This window comes from Fomitopsis serialis, assembly GCF_022376445.1.
Source record: "Fomitopsis serialis strain Sig1Antser10 chromosome Unknown B0H18scaffold_15, whole genome shotgun sequence".
Classification (NCBI taxonomy): Eukaryota; Fungi; Basidiomycota; class Agaricomycetes; order Polyporales; family Fomitopsidaceae; genus Fomitopsis; species Fomitopsis serialis.
This window is the reverse complement of record NW_025954975.1, coordinates 491,953-509,861: the sequence shown is the minus strand read 5'-3', so window position 1 is coordinate 509,861 and position 17,909 is coordinate 491,953. Positions and strand designations below refer to the sequence as shown.

Genomic DNA, 17,909 nt, shown 5'->3' with positions numbered 1-17,909 from the left:
CATCAGTCTGTTAGTTCTGTTAGTTCTGTTAATCGATGCTTTGGCCATGTCAGGTCGCCGTCGGTCTGATGCCAATTTTGCGATGCTGGTTGGCGTTCCTCGTTCCATAAATGGTAATGGTTTGTTTGGCAAGAGCCTCTGATCCAAACATCCACCTCATCAGTTGCCTTTTCTGGCACCGACACGTTATGCAGACGACCCGCTCTACTTCGCCCTACTTTAGTACCTAAGTAACACCAAATCTTCGCTTGGGAGGACTTCGACCGCCGTGCCATGAACCTCGCAAGCTCCGGCGCAGACAACCATGCTGTCTCGACGAAACACGTCGTCCTCTCGGAGATCCTCGCCGTGACATCGGTCATGCGCAAGAACTCGCGATGGGCATTGTCTACTCGCTCGTTCACCACCCGCGAGTCCGCACTTGCAAGCAGCCTCGGACTCAGGCGCGTCAGACAGGACTCGGCAAGCCAGTCGACGAAGCGCGGAGGCACCGAGCAGGAGCTCATGGCCGGATTCCAGGATCTGAAACGGCTCCTGAAGGACGTAGAAGGTCTGCCCTGACTTTGTTGATTTTGCGCAGGCCTGCTGAGGATTGATGCTACAGATGTTGCGGGCCTACCTCTCTCAACTATCCTCTCGCCCTTCTGTGCTATCATCCGCTCGCCGTTGTCGACAGGCCCCATTACCTCCACGGCGCTCACATCCCTGCACAATCTCTTCGTCTGCGGCCTCATCCACCCAAACGCCCAATCCCTATCCGCCGCGTTGTCGGAACTCAGCAATGCCATCTCGCGCTGCAAGTTTGAGACAAGCGACTCATCCGGGGACGAAGTTGTGCTACTCAAGATCATGACTGTCATTCATGATGCGTTCTGCGGGCCGGTCGGAGACCTACTGGGAGACGTGGAAGTATGCGAGATGCTGGAGACAGTATTGACAACGTGCTGTCAAGTGCGGTTGAGTGGTACGTGGCAGCGCCTGTATATCGTGTCTGGTGTTCAACCTCGTGCCAAGAGATCCTGCGTCGGTCAGCCGAGTCGACGATGCATGCGCTTGTACAGACCGTATGCTCAAAGTTGCACATCCTGGACCCGGTCGTTGAGGAAGCAAGGCTCGCGGATATTGGCTATGACGCGGACGAGCAAGAGGGCAAGATGAGCCTGAAGGCATCCACCGAAGACATACCCTCAGATGCGGAACCCGGTGGAGACTCGGAGATCCTACGGACACCACGTCCTACAGATGGTCGACCAAGATGTATGTACGACACTAGTCTTCACATGTGCCATTCATCAACAACGCCCCACAGACGGACTGGCCTCAATTGTGGAGCTCCTCCGAGTAGTCATCAACGTCCTTGACCCCAACGATCCCTTGCATACAGACTCCATCCGCTTGACTGCCCTCCGTATCCTCAACGTTGCCTTCGAAGCCTCTGGCACACATCTCTGCGCGTTCCCTTCATTGTCTGCGCTCATCGTCGACCAAGGGTGCAAATTCCTATTTCAGCTCGCGCGTTCGGACAACTTCGGCGTCTTGCAAGTCGCTTTGCGGTCGATTGCCACTATGTTCGAGATCACGCGTACAAAGTTGAAGTTGCAGCAAGAGTTGTTTTTGGCATTCTCGATAGACAGACTAGCACCACCACCACCGGCTAAGGGCCAGTCGACGCTTGGGAAGTCCTCCCCTAGGCCAGCGACACCTATCCCGCCGAATCTAGAAGCCGACACGGAGAAGCCCCCGCAAACACCCAGGTTACTCGTCGCGCCAGCCAAGGGCGACACTCGCGAGCTTCTCCTGGAAACGGTGTGCTTGATTTCGCGGCATCCGAGTTTCATGGTCGACCTGTATGTGAACTACGACTGCGACATGAACTGTGAGAATATGTTCGAACGTATCATCGAGTTCGCAACGAAGGTTGGTGAAGGATCTGAACTGCATTTTATCATATATTCACAATCTGTAGGGCATCTACCCCGTAGAGGCGCTGGGTGGTCGTGAAGTCAATCAACAAAACGTGCAAGACTTATGCCTAGACATTGTTCTTGGGTTCGTTAACCACATGGCTTCTCGAGCTGAAGGTGTCGGTACTCTTATCCGTTCGTCCGTGGGCCGCATAACTAATCTCATCCATGCTTCTAGCAAAGCGAGCCGTGGCCATCGGTGAGATGATAGCACATGATATATGATGAGATAGACTTACTGACCGCGTTTCCTTGTAGCACTTCGTCTTGCCTGAAGATCTCCAGCATACCAAGTCGCGGAAAAAATTGGTCCTCACAGGCACGGCACGCTTCAACACGAAGCCGAAGACAGGTATATCGTTCTTGGAAGAACACAAGCTGATATACACGGATCCGAACGAGCCACGACCACTGAGCCTTGCCAAGTTCCTGAAAAACTCTGCGAGGATGGACAAGCGGCTTCTGGGCGACTTCCTCAGCAGGCCAGAGAACATTGACGTACTGAAAGCGTTCATGGGCTTGTTCGACTTCAAGGATGTCAGTCATTCAATAGCACGCTCGATTGTGAGCTAATTACTGCGCGCAGAAATCTGTAGCGGATGCCATGCGTGAGCTGCTTGAGACGTTCCGATTACCGGGCGAGTCTCAGCAGATCAATCGGATCACGGAGACCTTCGCAGAGGTGTACATCGCTACTGAACCTGGTGCGTTCGTCGCAGAACGCAGAATGTAGTGATATTGACACCGTAGTAGCGGAGGTAAAGTCCCAGGATGCAGTATACGTCCTTGCATACTCGATCATCATGTTGAACACGGATCAACACAGCCCTCAAATTAGGGTAAGAGCTTCGAGTTTTTCACAAGCTTGAAGCTCACATAGCTGTAGAAAAGGATGACGATCGATGATTACAAGCGCAACCTGAAGGGCGTCAATGATGGGTCAGATTTCTCGGCAGAGTACTTGGTACGCTCGACATCCGTTTTGACCGTACCCTTGGCCACCGCTGACGACCAGGGAAGCAAAATATCTATGATTCCATTCGCAAACGCGAGATCATCATGCCCGAAGAGCATACTGGTCAAGCAGGCTTCGAGTATGCGTGGAAAGAGCTCTTGACTCGTTCGCGGCAAACAGGCGAGCGCTGTAACACTTACCGTACGGACGCTGACACTAATACATCCAATGTCAGGCGAACTCATGATGTGCAATGCCTTCATCTTCGACGTCGACATGTTCAAGACTGTTTGGAAGCCTGTCGTATCGGCCATCGCATACGCATTCATCACATTCAATGACGACTACATCATCGAGCGTGCTATCACTGGTTTCCGGCAATGCGCAACACTGGCTAGGCATTTCGGCATGGCAGACGTCTTCGACTATGTCGTCGTGCAGCTGTCTCAGGCGACTGGTCTCGTTGCAGATTTGCCATCGTCACAGGTGCCGAATTGGCCGGTGGTCGAGATCGATGGACAAAGCGTGACGGTGTCGTCGCTGTCGGTGAAATTCGGAACGAATCTCAAAGGCCAGCTTGCTGCAGTCGTTCTGTTCAACATCGTCAACGGAAATGGGAATGCTCTGCGAGAAGGGTGGACACAGGTCTGTCCGCACGCTTGCAGTCATGGACCACACTGACATTGGACATGTGGCAGATATTTGAGATGTTCCAGACACTCTTTATTCATTCCCTTCTGCCAACGCGTATGCTGCAGATGGAAGACTTCCTCGGAGGCGTGTCCATCATTCCCCTGCGGCGCTCACAGCCCGCACGCCAGCCCGCACGCTCTGACGGCCTGCTTTCTGCGTTGTCTTCATACCTGATGACACCTTACAGCTCGAGCGCGGAGGCCCTCGTCCCTGACGCGAATGACGCCGATGTGGAGAACACGTTGTCCACCATTGACTGCATCACGAGTTGCCGAGTGGATGAGCTTTACAGCCAGATTCTGTGAGCGCCTCTGAAACTGCACGGCATCTTCCTCGCTGATTGAGCGCTGCAGACAACTGGACGTTGACGCACTGGTCGCCGCGGTACGTGCCCTGGAAGCGCTCGCGCACGAGCGTACTGTGGCTCGTTTGAAACAAGAAGCAGATGAAGTACCAGCAGGCGGCACGTACCAGGAAGATCCATATGCGCTTCCGTATGATCCTGCGTCTGTGTTCCTTTTGGAGACAATGGTCAGCATCGCGTGTCAAACCTCGCAACATATTGAGGAGCTATGGTGAGTCAGATACGATTCCCGTGCTCGTTTACGTTCTGAAGCGCTGTAGGCCGGTCATATTCGAGCACCTATCCGCGTTGTTGTCCACACCGTTGCAGTACAGCATTTTGCTCATCGAACGCGCCGTAGTCGGATTGCTCAGGCTTTGTTTCATACTGGCCGCTAAGGTAAGACTGCGCCCACTTGAAGAACGACGTACTGATGATATCGGCAGCCATCCTTACGTGACCAAGTCTTCGTGTCCTTCGATCTCCTCGCTGGTCTGCCTGCGCAGATATCGACGTCCGTCGCGGAACAAGTCATTATGGGTCTCATCCGCATCGTTCGTGCGCACCAGGACATTGTTCGATCCTCGACCGAATGGAACCTCGTCTTTGCACTTCTGCGCTCTACTCTGGGCAATCATGAAGCTGCACGCCAGGCGTTTGAGCTAATCAGTGCATTGGCCGGTGATGGGCCAAAACAGTTCGTTACAAGCGACAACTTCCCTGGTCTAGTTGCGGTGCTCGACGAGTTCATGACAGCAGCGAGCATGACAGTCGAGGCACAGCAGCAGGGCCGGCGTAATCAAGCGCTTAATGCATCTAAGTAGGTGGCTCGCACAGTTCTGGTGACGAGTCGCTTTTTGACAGTCGAACACTGTAGCTCGCCGATGGTCGAGCGAGGCCGGAAAGCCATTGACATACTGGCTGAGATGAAGAAATTCTGGGCTCGATTCGCGGAGACGGGCATACCACAGGACCAGAGTAAGTCGTCGGTGTTATTTTACTGTTTGTCGGCCGTATTTTATTTACAAACTCCCTTTCAGTCTGGAATCAGCACGCGATGCCGTTGGTTGCCTGCCTGGGTCGGCACTCCATCAATGTCTCCCGCGAGATCCGCCATGCAGCCTTGGTACACTTACAACGTGTCGTACTCGGACCATTCCTTCCCTTGGACGCATCAGACCACTCGCAGGTGGAGGAACTCTTCCACAGGGTAGTGTTCCCACTACTGGAAGAGCTACTCAAGCCTCAAGTGCTGATGCGTGACCCTATGAGCCTTCCTGAGACGCGGCTGAGGGCAAGTGCGCTGTTATGTAAAGCGTTCATGCATCTCGAGGCAAGGGAGGGTCAGACGGCAGATGTGAAGACGCTGTGGATGCAAGTCTTGGATCTACTTGATCTACTGATGCACGTCGATCGGCGGGACCAGTTGGTACGTTGGAGTTTCCCTCCTCGACTGCTTGAGTACTATTGCAAACGAACTGATCGTGTTTGGGACGACTATCACAGTATGAGGCCATCCCAGAGTCACTCAAGAACGTCGTCCTGGTGATGAATGCCACAGGATTATTGGTCCAACCTATGATCCCAGACACGCGCGACGAGCGTCAGAAGCAACTGTGGGACGCTACCTTCGAGCGTATCCAACGATTCCTGCCAGGATTTCTTAGGGAGGTTCTTCCCGAGCCCATGCCAGCGCATATGGCGCGGCCGAAACCCTCGGTGCAGCCGCTGTCTGTACCATCGACACCGGTGCCGTCGTAAGCGCCATCTGCCATGCGGATGGACACTTTTGCATTGTTATTGTATTTATCCATTCGTGTTATTCAGTTGCAACAGACCCACAGACTTAACATCCGTCATTACATTGCTCGTCCGCGCTGAAAGTTTTGACTGTGTGCATGTTCACTCGAGTACTCAATCCTGAGACTACAGGCACGCTCGTCTCGGAGAATGGTACTCATCAAGTCTACCGTGCCAACGCAACGGTGCCAGTCCGCATTGAGGAAGCTAGGTACTTGGTATCATGTTATCTTCCTATGTACTGTTCTGTCGCTAACATATAACACATGATCTTGATAGTTTACTCCGGAGACGGTGAATGCAGCTGCAGCGTTTGCGAATCTCCGTGTTGCTGCCTATGCTGGAAAATCAGTCTCACACTCAAATGGAGGAAATCTGGGCTGCTCATACCCTCGGCAGCCGCCGGGCTGCTCATATCCTCGGCAGCCGCTGGGCTGCTCAGACCCTTGGCGGCCAATGTGCTCCCCACAAGGGCTAGAACTATGGCGCGCGCTTTCTCGTTACCCATGTCCTTGTTGAATTCGTGCACAATTGCGCCCCTTCCGACATACGGTTCGAGGTAGTCTCGCCTGTATTCACGCAGCCTCGATGATGCCCTTGTCAGGCCAGCCTCGTCCTCTTGCGACGGCCATCTGGAGACAAGAAAAAGCAACTCCTGCAACTGGTCCCGCTTATCGAGCTCGTTGAGGATCTGATAGTTCTCGTCATGGTTGAGGTTGGCGCGGTTGACTGTGATGTCGATGACATAGATGACAGCAGTCCATGCACTACTCAAGCCCGTTAAAGTGCCTGTCGACAGCTCTCCGTATCCGGTGAACACGTACCGCTGCTGGCTCCTATCTTTTGGGACGACCTTGGCCTTCGCAAGTTGGCTCCCAGACTCCACGACATCGGGGATGTCGTACAACACCACCTGTCTGGGGTAACCCTCCAGCCCGAACTCAGCTCGCTGTATCGTCGTGGTACATGGTGACAGCGCGCTTTCTTCTCCAACAGGAAGATCCTTATCCGCCGCGAGATTAATGAACTGCAAAACGTGGAGTCTGCGTGTTAACGTGGGTTCCGCAATTCAGTCGTACAACTGACCGTCGTTTTGCCGCATCCTGTCTTGCCAATCACACTACAGGCCGTTATCAGGAACCGACTCTCTACATGTACTGGTCGCGACTCACAGTATGTGCACCTTCCCTTCTTCAATGGCAAGCTGCGTCTCATTAACTGGGGATCTTGAAGGGTCGTCGGAAGATAGAACCCCAGCACCTCTCGGAGCGCTTCCATCAGTGGCAGGACTTGCTTCATCCGCGAGGTGATTCGATCGGCTCGCCGAAGGCGTGCCTTCGTTGCCTGATGCTCCATTGACTACAAGAGTGGGCTCAACGACCGTAGGACTCCTAGGTGCGTTGACTGTGGTCCTCGGTTTGTCGAATGTAAGACTTGTCATGCCGAGTCGTAGATTGGAATAATGCTTGTGGGCGAGGGCGGTATGTCCGTTCGACCCCTCATGTTGCGCTTCATAAAATGTGTCGGGCGGTATTCGTGTGGATGTGGGAAATGTGGCTGGGCGTCGTTCCGCAGATCCTCATCCACTACGGGCGCCACCGCAATGTTGTATTCGGTAACTGCGAGCCTCGTATGGCGGACGTCTTCGAGGCGCTGGCATGCTGGTAGACATTGTAAGTTACATGTAGCACGGAAGCTACGAGTGCGCAGGCAGTCTGTCGCCCCAATGGCAGTGCAGCGCGACTGCCAGTGGATCAGAGAGCGGTGCAAAAATGTCAGGGCGGCGCCCAGCTTGAACACTAAGTAGGTTCCAAGGACGCACTGGAAGCGGCAAAGGTAGTCCGAGCCAGACACACTGCTGCAATACACGCGTAAGCCGGGCACGTGTTAGTGTAGAGCGAGCACACTCAAAACCTTGGGCGAACCATTGCAGCACACTGCTATACCACCAGCACACCACTATGTTGCAAATCCCCTCATTGGCCGGCATTTTCGCAACCATGAAATCGCTGTTCCGCAAAGGAGACTACGTGTATATCCTGTAAGTCCCAGAGCTCGTTGTCATGCCCGTTGTACAAGTGACGCTGACATGGTTGATTGCCAGTGTCATGGGCCGCACAGGAACCGGGAAAACTACAGTAAGCCATGCCTGACGCGGACAATATTGTTATCGCTCAGCTGTGCCAGTTTGTCAATACCGCGACTGGTTCGCACCTAGCCGTTGGTTCCTCGCTGTCGTCCCAGACACGTTCCATCCAGCTGTCAAGACCAGTCAAGATCGACTCGAAGCGTGTAATTCTGATTGACACACCCGGGTTGGACATGACTACCAAGTCCACTGAGGAGGTCGTGCAATTAGTGGGTGCGTTTTTGACAAAGATGTCAGTGAATTCGTAGATCTCCACTGTAATAGCGTTAGCTGACAGTCATGACAGGCGCAGGAAGGGCTCTGTCTTGCATGGCACAATTTATCTCCACAGGATCTCTGACAGTCGCATGGGCCACGTAGCGCTGGAGAGCCTCATTGCCTTTCGAGACCTGTGCGCCCAGGAGGCGCTGGCCAACGTCGCCATCGTGCTCAGCATGTGGGAAGACGTCAATCACAGCGTGCGAGAAACGCGGAAGTACGCACTTTGCACTCGCAAGGCATATTTCAGGCCCATCATGGACGCCGGTGCCGTCATCTTCCACCACGACAGGACGGCGAAGTCCGCGCGCGAGATTGTCAGACACCTCGTCGCGAATGCGCCACAGCCACTACAGTTCAGTCCAGACATCCGCAAGCAAGCAGAATATGATATCAAACCTTCAATGCGAACGTCAGTTGCACGAGCATCGCAGTGCTCGTGGCAATCGGAAGCGCCTGTCATCAGGGTTGCTCTGAACGCGGCGTCCCGCACGGACATCGACGACAAGGACGGTCCTGTCATATCTCCGCTAGAGCTCCCATTTGACGATGAGAAGAAACATCGGCCACTGGCTCAGAGCGGGCTTCCCAGTCCAAGTTCAGCCAGGCGAGGCTGCCGGCCACGAATGCGACGAGTGACTAAAGCAATCAAGAAGTTCCTCGAAATGACATTCTTACGGTGAGTGGCATAAGGACCCGACGCACGGGAAGGGCTTTGATTTGGCTTGCAGACACGAGACGGCTGCATGACGCTACACGCTCCTATGGGGGCGGGTCCCCCACGAATTCTTTACGACCCTCCACACGAATTCACGAAGCTTGGCAGATATCTTTAGTACGATGACGACGAGTCATGCAGGAGACGGATGACTTACGTTCACGATGGGCAAACAATATAACAACGACCATACGTTCGGATATCATCGAATGTTTCTTTTTGCCCTGATTCAATCTCGGGTCCGAGTACATCTTGTTCGTTCACATAATTTGGCAGTACAAGTCCTACACGACAGTCCACTCGTCGCAGTACGGTCAGTGAATTTGCACATTGGTTGCGGTATGACCAGAATATATCCTCATAATGTAAGCCTGAATCCTCGTGTCAGCAAGTATGAACGCAGCAAGGTGAGCGACACTTACAGTCAGACACCCGTCTCGCTAGCCCGTATCGACAAGCATGAACGGCTTTGAAGTACGAGTTGCAATTCCAAATCTAGCTTCGATACAAATAGCGACGCTAGTATTACAGCCCTAATGGCCGACAGCAACTACATTAAGACGCGTGGATAGCGAAAGCGGGACAAATCGACGCGGACTGTAAGATACCTTTGACAGAAATATGTATATGTGAGAACTGCGAAGAGACGGGGAGATAAAGAGATAGGGGGGAGAGTCAGCACAAAATAGTCGAAGAACGGTAGAATCAACCAAACAGCACATCCAGATGAATTCATGCCACATCATTATCGTCGTTGTCATCAACACCCGCGCCAGCACACAGAGAGCCCATAATAACGATGCGCGTCGAAGCTCGAGTTTGTAAGGAGAGCGAGAGAGCAGAGTTCCGGAATCCGTGCCATGGGGAGCGCGATCATGAGTCGTTGTTCGGCCAGCTGCCTTCCGCCTTGAGCTTTGCGATGAGGTCGCGGACTTCGTCCTCCGTGAGCTCCGGGTGCTTGGGTTTCCAGCCCGTCAGGCGCTTCAGCTTATCCGCCTTGAACGCGATGACGTGCTTCTTCAGGTTGTAAATGTCCGTGTACGCGCTGAAGTGGGTATTGGGCACGGGTGGGTTGGCCTCCGTGATCATCGTCGTCCACGCGGATACATGCGCTTCGTTGATGTCCTCTACCACGTCCTCCAGCTTGAACTGCATACATCCGTCAGACTTAGATATCAGATATCAACGACAAGGAAGTGGGACGAACCTTAGCCATCGTGTTCACCATGAAGTTAAAGAACTCAAACGAGGTCCCGAACGCCTTCGCAACGCGCGTCGCAATGTCGACCATCGCGAGCTGCCCGTCATCCTCCACGTTGAAGAACGGAGCGACGACCTTGCGGTCCGGCGGAACCATCTCACTGATCTCCGACACCTTGCTCTTGTCATTGTGGAAGGGGATCTCCTCGCCTGCGAGCTCGTCGGCCTTCGCGCGCCCGCCAACGCTTGCGATCCACTCTGCGCACGCCCAGAACGCACCCGCAACGTCCTCGACATGGACTGTGTGCATCGGGTGCTTGCCCGGCGACCACCTGTGCGGGGTATAAGCACAGTGTACATGACTGACGAGCGAGCGAAGACACGTACAGGCCCTTGACAGGCTGCTTCAGATAGCCGTATACCGCCGCCATAGAGATTGAAGACATGATGGCTAGAGAGAAAGACGCGCAATGAGAACCAGCCCCGACCCAAGCAAGCAGCTACTCACGTCCATAATCAATGTACGGTCCGTACACCAGCGCCTTCCTCAGAATGACGAGGTTCAGCCTGTAGCGCGTTAGCATACGCCAGCAACATAGCTTGCATCACGCACCCCTCAATTGCCCCCAGCGTCCTCATCGTCTCATGCCACCACGTACCGATCACACCGTCCGGCTTCGGGTCATCCTTCTCGTCGTGCGCGCCCTTGTCCTTGCACTCGTAGAACGGGGGCATGATGCGCACGTACGCCGTCACGCCGCGTTTTGCCGCCTCCAGGCCGACGTGTCGCGCCATCCGAAGCGTATTGTTGATCTGCACCGCCTCCGGCCGATCCCACTGTACCTCGCCTGTCAAGTCGAACACGTACGAGTAAGGCTCCTGGCCCTCCGGAGGATCGAAACATGTCGCAACGGTGGCTGCGAGGACGATGGGTCAGGAAGCGTGCGCCAGTACAGGAGTACAATATGCTCACAGGCTACGGTCAAATTCGCCTGGCGGTAAGTTACATTGGGTTTTTCCAGCACTTGCTTGAACTCCGCGCCAAGATATCTAGAGAGCGATTGAGGACGTGCAGCGACGAAGATTGGACTCAGACTATACATACGTAGTCGGTGGTGAGACCGAGTACTTGTCAACTATCCGGAGGTTCTGCCAGAAGCAAGGTCAGTTTGGCACATACAGGTAGATACGACCTCGCTCTCAGTGCCTACGGGCGAGTGCAAGGTGCGCGCGACTCTTCCATCCTGGCATTCGCAACGCGCACGTCGCATGGCAGAAGCACCACGAGTCCACATGTCGATCGCCAAATCCACGGGCAGAAAGCGTGGCTAGGCTCCGAGGAACACGCGAGCACGCACCCACAGCGTGGAGGATCGACAGTCATCGGTGCGCTGTCCGACATGGCAAGAAGGTTCGTCTACTCCCCCACGGCTCGCACGACACCGAGAAAGTGGACGTGAATGAAGCAAGTCGACGTACCTCTACAAGAGACTCTCCATCAGATGGTACGAGGTAGGCAGCCAGAGCGCGAGCGCAAGTATTCACACCGCCTGTTCACAGGAAACGACACGACACAGAACGTGGCAGATCGGTCAGTCGGCGACCTCAGTAGGTTTACGGGGCTACGCACCGAAAATGATCGCGTTGTGTTTAGCCATCGGCGCTGCTGGGACTGACGATCGGGTGGTGTTGCGGGTGGTATACAATCAACTAGAGCGGGATAGCCTCGGGAGCAGTTCGTGCGGGACCAGAAGCTCTCAGCAGCGTCTGAAGGAGGGTATGACGACGTGTGGGATGGCACAGATGGCTGGTGCGGATACAGCGAGGACAGAGGAGATTTGATCTGGGACTGATAATATCTGGGCAACAGCGAGCGATGAGGCGAGGCGGCGTGCTATGCCGCAAAAGGCAAGTTTTGTCGGGGTTCTGGTAGGATGTGCGCGCGAGCAGAATGGGCCGGGGTGGTGAACGAGTGGGAGGGGGAACGAGAGCTGCGAGCGAGATGAGAGTCGTGTTTGCCCTCGTCGCCATCGTCCCGACCGCCTTTGAGTCCGACAGCGCCTCACGTGCACCACACCGCCCAGCCACTAATACAGCACCTACTAGCCGTGTATTCGCTACCGCCTTTTTCTATTCACTACCACGATCACCGCACCGCAAGGCTCTGCAGTGGCCCTACTGCCCGAAACTTCGCATGGGCCTGATTTCGCGGAGGACAGATCAGGCGCGCACTTACAACTCACGATGGGCTTAGCCGCTTAGGGCGAAGGCACAGTGTCCAGAGAAGCAGCCGAACAATGTGGAATACTGGCGGTGTGTGGTCTTTGAACAGCATGGCTTCCATAACATACCAATGCGCGCACATGCCCTGTGGACTTGTGTGTCAGAAACGCCCGAGCAAACGGGATTCGGCCAGTTCCCGGTCCGTCGGCCACCACAGAGCTTGGGCCACTGCGGTGCCTGGTGAGAGGCTTCATCTTTCTGGTGTCCTGGTAACAAGCTACAATTGGACTTCTATGTCTTATTCAAACCCAAGAGATCCCGAACCGCGCGCATGGCCAACGAGACGAACGTTGCGAAGGCATGCCAAGAAGGCCATGCGCCTCCCTTCCTGCTATGTCACAGTGGTCCATACCATGCTCGACCACGCGCGGAGGCAATGCTTTCGCTTGCGCAGTCGAGCGGCGTACGTGACGAGAGGTGTGTTTTGTCTCTTCACAGATGGTTCTAATCCGGACACTATTCGACTGTATGCTACGTTGAACCACTGTCCACACAGCGTACATATATCTTGGACGGCTGAGCGATATCGACACTGCGATCCGCTGCTGCTCTGACCACTGGTTGTACCGTCATGGCAGAACCCGCACCGAAGCTAATCGCGTACGTCCTGCTGTTGCTACGATCGATCATATGGGGTCCTAATGATTCGGTCAATTCGTATGGCACAAAACAGACTTATGGGCTGCACAGGAAGTGGAAAGTCCTCGGTAAGGACGCGATACGTCCATATACTTATCTGAGTATGCTGAGAAGTTTTCTATCAGTTCATTAACCGCGCTGCTGGTTCGAATTTGGTAGTTGGCCACGGACTCCGATCATGCACAAGCGAAATACAAATGGCGACAATGCAACTCGCAGGCGACCGCATCACGTTGATCGACACGCCAGGATTTGACGATACCGAGATACCACAAGCCGACATACTGAAGTTGATTGCTACTTTCCTACGGGAGACGTGAGGGGGCTTGTTCTCGGCTGTGATGCACTACTGATACTTAATGTCCCTGAAGGTTTTCTAGCGGCACACGGCTCACTGGGATTCTGTACCTGCATCGAATCTCGGACAATCGGATATCCGGTATCAGCTCGCAGAATTACCAGTTGTTTCGCAAGCTCTGCGGGGATGACGCTATGAAGAACGTTGTCATCGTCACTACAATGTGGGAAGACGTGCGGGAGCGACAAACCGCCGAGGACAGGCTTCGGCAGTATCGCGTCGACCATTTTAAGGACGCCTGCGATCATGGAGCTCGCATCGTGCCCCACAACAACACATACAAGTCTGCGGTCGATATTCTCTCGACGCTGTTGGGGAAACCTGCCGTCGATCTGTCGATCCAGCGCGAGTTGGTCAAGGAGCACAAGGAATTTCCAGACACTGGTGCGGGACGTGAGCTAGCTTCACAGTTGGAAGCAGTGTGTCAGCAACAGCGAGGCAGAGTGAACGTTCTCACCGGAGACCTGACTGATGAATTGTCAAGACTTGAAGGGGACCGTGACCAGACTGGGGGCTTAGCTGAGGTGGGGGAGGCTAGGAGGCGTCGGGAAGAGGAGCTGCAGCAACTGAGGAACGATCTCAAAAACCTCAGCGAGAAGCTACAGAAGACTGAAACCGAGAGAGACAAGCTACAAACGGTCCTGGGAGATTGCTTCATTACGCGTCTCCAGGAGATCCTGTCGCAGCTGGGTCGCAATTTGCATTCACCTACCTTGCCGTCTCAGGACTTAGTGAGTTGCCATACTAATCTTCTCCTAACGTCGCTTACCGAATTTCCAGTCCCGCTCAGGCGTTTCATACATGCCAACCCCTCAGACACACCGACGCATTCGCGTTCGCGGAGTACATCTGCTCCCGACGCTCCGCAATCAGACCCTAAAAGCGCACCTAGTGAGAGGCCTCTGCGTACACCCACTGCTCCGCCCGAGCCACCCCTTCCCGAACCAACCCCTCCTCCCGAACCAACCCCTCCTCCCGAACCAACCCTCCTCCCGAACCAACCCCTCCTCCCGAACCAACCCCTCCTCCCGAGCCAGCCCCTCCTCCCGAGCCAGCCCCTCCTCCCGAGCCAGCCCCTCCTCCCGAGCCAACCTCTCCTCCCGAGCCAACCCTTCCTCTACCCCAGCCAACTCTCCTCGACCTCGATGTCCCCTCTGACGGTGCCCACTCACGCGCGTCCGTACCCCAGGAAGTGCAAGCCTCCGGTCTCTTCAAGACGAATGAACCAGTCGTGGTTCAGCTGGCAAGTCCGTGGCATGACCTCGAACCCCCTTTTCGACTGGCAGGGCCTTGGAACGAGTCGACTCCTCCTCTTCTCGAGCCAACCCCTGCTCCGTTCAACCCGGCCCCTGCTCCGTCCCAAACGACCCCTGCTCCGCTCAAGCCAGTGGAAGCAGTCGAGCGAAAGTGCTGTTTGGCATCGTGTTGCATCATATGCTGAGGCAGTCCACGAGCTCCCCCTTCAGTTCCTTAAGTCTCCCTCGTGCGTTGATGACATTGGCTTTCAGCATGACTACGTATGTACTATCCGTTTCACTGGGCACGAGTCTACATGTTCTGTTCTTCGCTCAAATAAAGACATGTGATCCTCTTCAAGTTGCCAGATAGGAAGGATACTGTAATTCCCATATCCTGCGCGTACGACCTGTATCATGAGTAGTATAATACGATCTCGAAAGGTCGATTGCAAGAACGGTAATTATAGGTGGGAGACGATGAAGGAACGGCGCACGCTTGTAGCCCCATCAAGCAGGGCAACTCTTGTGCACTGAGCGACAGTACATCACTTGACACTCTCCTTAAGTTATGGCCCGTGATAAAGGAGGGTGGCGTAAGTTTCGCCATAAGTGATGAAAGACTTCTTCAAAACAAGGAACTCGATGTTGCGTCCAACATTCAAGAACAACAACAGCAGCTACTACTACTCTGAGTCGACGTCTGTGCGCGTCGAGACACCCTCCGACCTGTCGTCGTCGCGTCTCGCAGTTTCCGTTGCTCATCCGCCAGCTTTTGTCGCAGATCTTCTAGCCTCTTCTGCGCCTCTTCTAAATCTCTTTCCTCGTCCACGTCTCTCCTTGACCTCGCTTCCTCTCTCTCTTCACGTATACGACCCAATTCCTCGTCATGCTTGGCTTCCTTTGCAGCGAGGTCCCCAAGGAGCGTCAGCCCGGCTGCCGTCAGGTGGATTGCTTTGCGCTCCTCAACGATCTCTCGCTGAATTGCCAAAGCCACTGGAGGTTGATTGATGAGATTGTCCAGAATCGGTATGGCAGACTCCCTGCTGCCCCAGTGACGCATTGTACGTGCACCAGCGGTCACCGCAGCTTTGAAAAAGAGGTCACTTTCGCGCAACTCTTTCTCGCGTGCTTCGGCAACGTCCTTCTTCACCTGGTCCCACATGTTGAGGACTATGATCGCATTCCGCCTGGCGGATTGCCCGCAGATGGCTTCAAACATCCGGAAATTCCTGAGTGCTGTTCCGCCCATTCTGTTGTCCGTGATGCGGTGCATGTACACTATGCCGCGTATCTGGATGCCTTCGCGATACCTTGGGTGACTCGTGTAAGACATCGCTGACTCTCAGTCCGTAAGTAGTAGACGCGTTGACTCACAAGTGTGCGAGATAATTCGCAATTGTAGTGAGCACGTCTACGTCGGACTTGATGGTATCGTCGAATCCAGGCGTGTCCACCATGACGATTCGCTGAGATTTGTGTTCGAACGTTTTGGATAACTCGACAGTGGCCGTCTGGGAGCGGAGTCTGGTCCCCACTCAAATTGGAGCCACTTACCAAGTTGATGAACTACAGCCCACTCAGATATCAGGAGTCACGGTCCCCATGCAGAACAATACCGACCGTAGATTTGCCTGTCCCGGTGGAGCCCATAACCCTGGTATAATTGTCAGTGGTGTTCGGACGGAGAGTCCAGCAACAACGTAAGCTCACAGTATGTATGATGTTGTTGCAGTGTCATCAAGCGTCCGCGACGATTTTGACACATGCCCCTTCCTCTGGTCAGATGGAGTGGAGGGCTGAGGAGTGGGGGCCGGCGATTTCACGGTCTTCGGACGTGGCATTTGGCGAGGCGGCTGGGCAATGTCCCAATCTTGAGTGAGCGGTACTTATTGGTGTGCGTGGCGGCCCGGCCCCATATGGATTCCATGTAATATCGGTAGGCAAATTCAGCAACAAGCGCATTCTTGTTGAATGCACTCGAGATCTTGCAAATGCAACTGAAGGTGTGGATTAATGGTACAATGGATGTAGCGGAAATGTTTGCACCGTGAGTAAGAGCAATGCGTCAACTAACGTGTGACATTACATGTCTGGATAGTTTGCTGTCATCGTCTAGTAGCACGCGTTGACTGTCGCGGTAACTCGCTGAGGCGCCGATGCGACCTGGCTAGACGCATCGAATAAGTATTACTTATGCACACCATAATATGATGCTCCGTGGAACGTCTTCATGAACTTGGTGGAGGGCGCGTACACCCGAGCACTGCTGAAGATACAGTATGTCAGAGTAAAATGTCTGTGACTCTGAGGAGCATATGCAAACTTTACACTGGCAGTCGATTATCCATGCTGAGAGATCATTCGGTTGAAGGGGACACCGGCGTCCTGTTCGACAACCATATTTGGATAATCCAGAGCCATAAGTATCAGGCACTGGCACTATGTAGGTGTCGAGCCTAGGCGTGTTCCGGGAGAAGGAAGAACACACGCTAGGAGTCTCCCTCGAGAACGTCTTGAGGTGCTAGAAGTTTACTGGAACAGATTGGGTCATCGTTTGATTTCAATAGCGAGATTCACATGCGGCAATGAGCTCACCTTCTCATTCACAGGTGATTGGAGCAACTCACGGAGCTTGACGTTCAATGAAGACCGAGACGCATCGAAGCAAATTGCCACCGTATTAGATGCCTTACAGTTCGCTGTGTGAGACTTCTATACATCATGAGGTGACTCATACTGCCGAGCTGATCGCGTTCAGGGAACTCGAAGCCAACGACGACACAGTTCCCGTCGTGAGCGGCTGCAACGATACACTATCAGACTCGGTGTGATGGTTAGAGCGGCTGGCATCACTTCATGCTCGTGCCGCAGGATGCGGCGCATTGAACCATCTGAGCTGCGTGCCGTCACATTAGCCATACAGATTCCTCTCTGACATTCCAAACATCAACGAGAATACCAGACGCATGCAAGGATCTCTGCTTACTTTATGTGCGTAAGAATTGAACTCTGGGGTAGAAAGGAGCGCCCTCGGAAATAGGTGATTTCATTGATAGCGTAACTTGATGGCATTTGAGAAGTGGAAGTCACGGATCTTGTGAGCCAGCTTGCCATTCATGAGACCAAAGCTGTCGGACCCTGGGCTTGTTCAGTTCGAAGCGATACTACGCAAAGACAACGCCACCGCATCTCAGTCGCATCGTAGATCATCCAACGCCACGATGTAGTGACGCTCACGTGCACAAAGGGATCACAGATTCAATGCAGGAGCGGAGGGAAGTTACCCACCACTATTGCAAGATGGTGAGGCG

The 17,909-nt window shown here is 54.1% G+C and overlaps 6 protein-coding genes across 6 annotated transcripts; 3 read left to right on the top strand and 3 right to left on the bottom strand.

The window, feature by feature from the left end:
* Nucleotides 1–169: 169 nt before the first annotated feature.
* On the top strand, nt 170–5,814 carry B0H18DRAFT_992251 (Sec7-domain-containing protein). Its single transcript, XM_048045115.1, has 20 exons — nt 170–194; nt 274–550; nt 605–964; nt 1,015–1,257; nt 1,310–1,917; nt 1,967–2,083; nt 2,143–2,163; nt 2,223–2,501; nt 2,551–2,668; nt 2,718–2,803; nt 2,851–2,928; nt 2,985–3,099; nt 3,155–3,564; nt 3,618–3,913; nt 3,966–4,187; nt 4,237–4,354; nt 4,402–4,775; nt 4,833–4,933; nt 4,996–5,384; nt 5,462–5,814. Exons 2-20 carry the CDS (start codon nt 274–276, stop codon nt 5,714–5,716), a joined length of 4,467 nt encoding a protein of 1,488 aa, XP_047896449.1. The 5' UTR covers nt 170–194; the 3' UTR covers nt 5,717–5,814.
* On the bottom strand, nt 5,797–7,578 carry B0H18DRAFT_992246 (uncharacterized protein). Its single transcript, XM_048045114.1, has 4 exons — nt 6,928–7,578; nt 6,842–6,875; nt 6,580–6,782; nt 5,797–6,522 (listed from the first exon to the last, which is right to left on the bottom strand). Exons 1-4 carry the CDS (start codon nt 7,194–7,196, stop codon nt 6,036–6,038), a joined length of 993 nt encoding a protein of 330 aa, XP_047896448.1. The 5' UTR covers nt 7,197–7,578; the 3' UTR covers nt 5,797–6,035.
* Nucleotides 7,579–7,818: 240 nt separating this feature from the next.
* On the top strand, nt 7,819–9,060 carry B0H18DRAFT_930134 (P-loop containing nucleoside triphosphate hydrolase protein; the record flags this gene model as incomplete). The annotated part of the gene is made up of 4 exons (XM_048041703.1): nt 7,819–7,893; nt 7,943–8,136; nt 8,191–8,841; nt 8,894–9,060. The coding sequence occupies 4 exons, from the start codon at nt 7,819–7,821 to the stop codon at nt 8,910–8,912; spliced, it is 939 nt and encodes a 312-aa protein (XP_047896447.1). The 3' UTR covers nt 8,913–9,060.
* A 311-nt stretch (nt 9,061–9,371) lies between these two features.
* B0H18DRAFT_121390 (uncharacterized protein) lies at nt 9,372–11,884 on the bottom strand. The gene is made up of 9 exons (XM_048036546.1): nt 11,711–11,884; nt 11,560–11,630; nt 11,186–11,229; nt 11,054–11,130; nt 10,694–10,997; nt 10,589–10,647; nt 10,468–10,531; nt 10,088–10,412; nt 9,372–10,029 (listed from the first exon to the last, which is right to left on the bottom strand). The coding sequence occupies exons 1-9, from the start codon at nt 11,736–11,738 to the stop codon at nt 9,754–9,756; spliced, it is 1,248 nt and encodes a 415-aa protein (XP_047896446.1). The 5' UTR covers nt 11,739–11,884; the 3' UTR covers nt 9,372–9,753.
* A 672-nt stretch (nt 11,885–12,556) lies between these two features.
* B0H18DRAFT_121263 (P-loop containing nucleoside triphosphate hydrolase protein) lies at nt 12,557–14,557 on the top strand. Its single transcript, XM_048036484.1, has 5 exons — nt 12,557–12,963; nt 13,037–13,070; nt 13,128–13,318; nt 13,374–14,091; nt 14,141–14,557. Exons 1-5 carry the CDS (start codon nt 12,935–12,937, stop codon nt 14,516–14,518), a joined length of 1,350 nt encoding a protein of 449 aa, XP_047896445.1. The 5' UTR covers nt 12,557–12,934; the 3' UTR covers nt 14,519–14,557.
* A 681-nt stretch (nt 14,558–15,238) lies between these two features.
* Nucleotides 15,239–16,439, bottom strand: B0H18DRAFT_992231 (uncharacterized protein; the record flags this gene model as incomplete). The annotated part of the gene is made up of 5 exons (XM_048045113.1): nt 15,239–15,908; nt 15,973–16,109; nt 16,153–16,164; nt 16,210–16,252; nt 16,309–16,439. The coding sequence occupies 5 exons, from the start codon at nt 16,437–16,439 to the stop codon at nt 15,257–15,259; spliced, it is 975 nt and encodes a 324-aa protein (XP_047896444.1). The 3' UTR covers nt 15,239–15,256.
* Nucleotides 16,440–17,909: the final 1,470 nt, after the last annotated feature.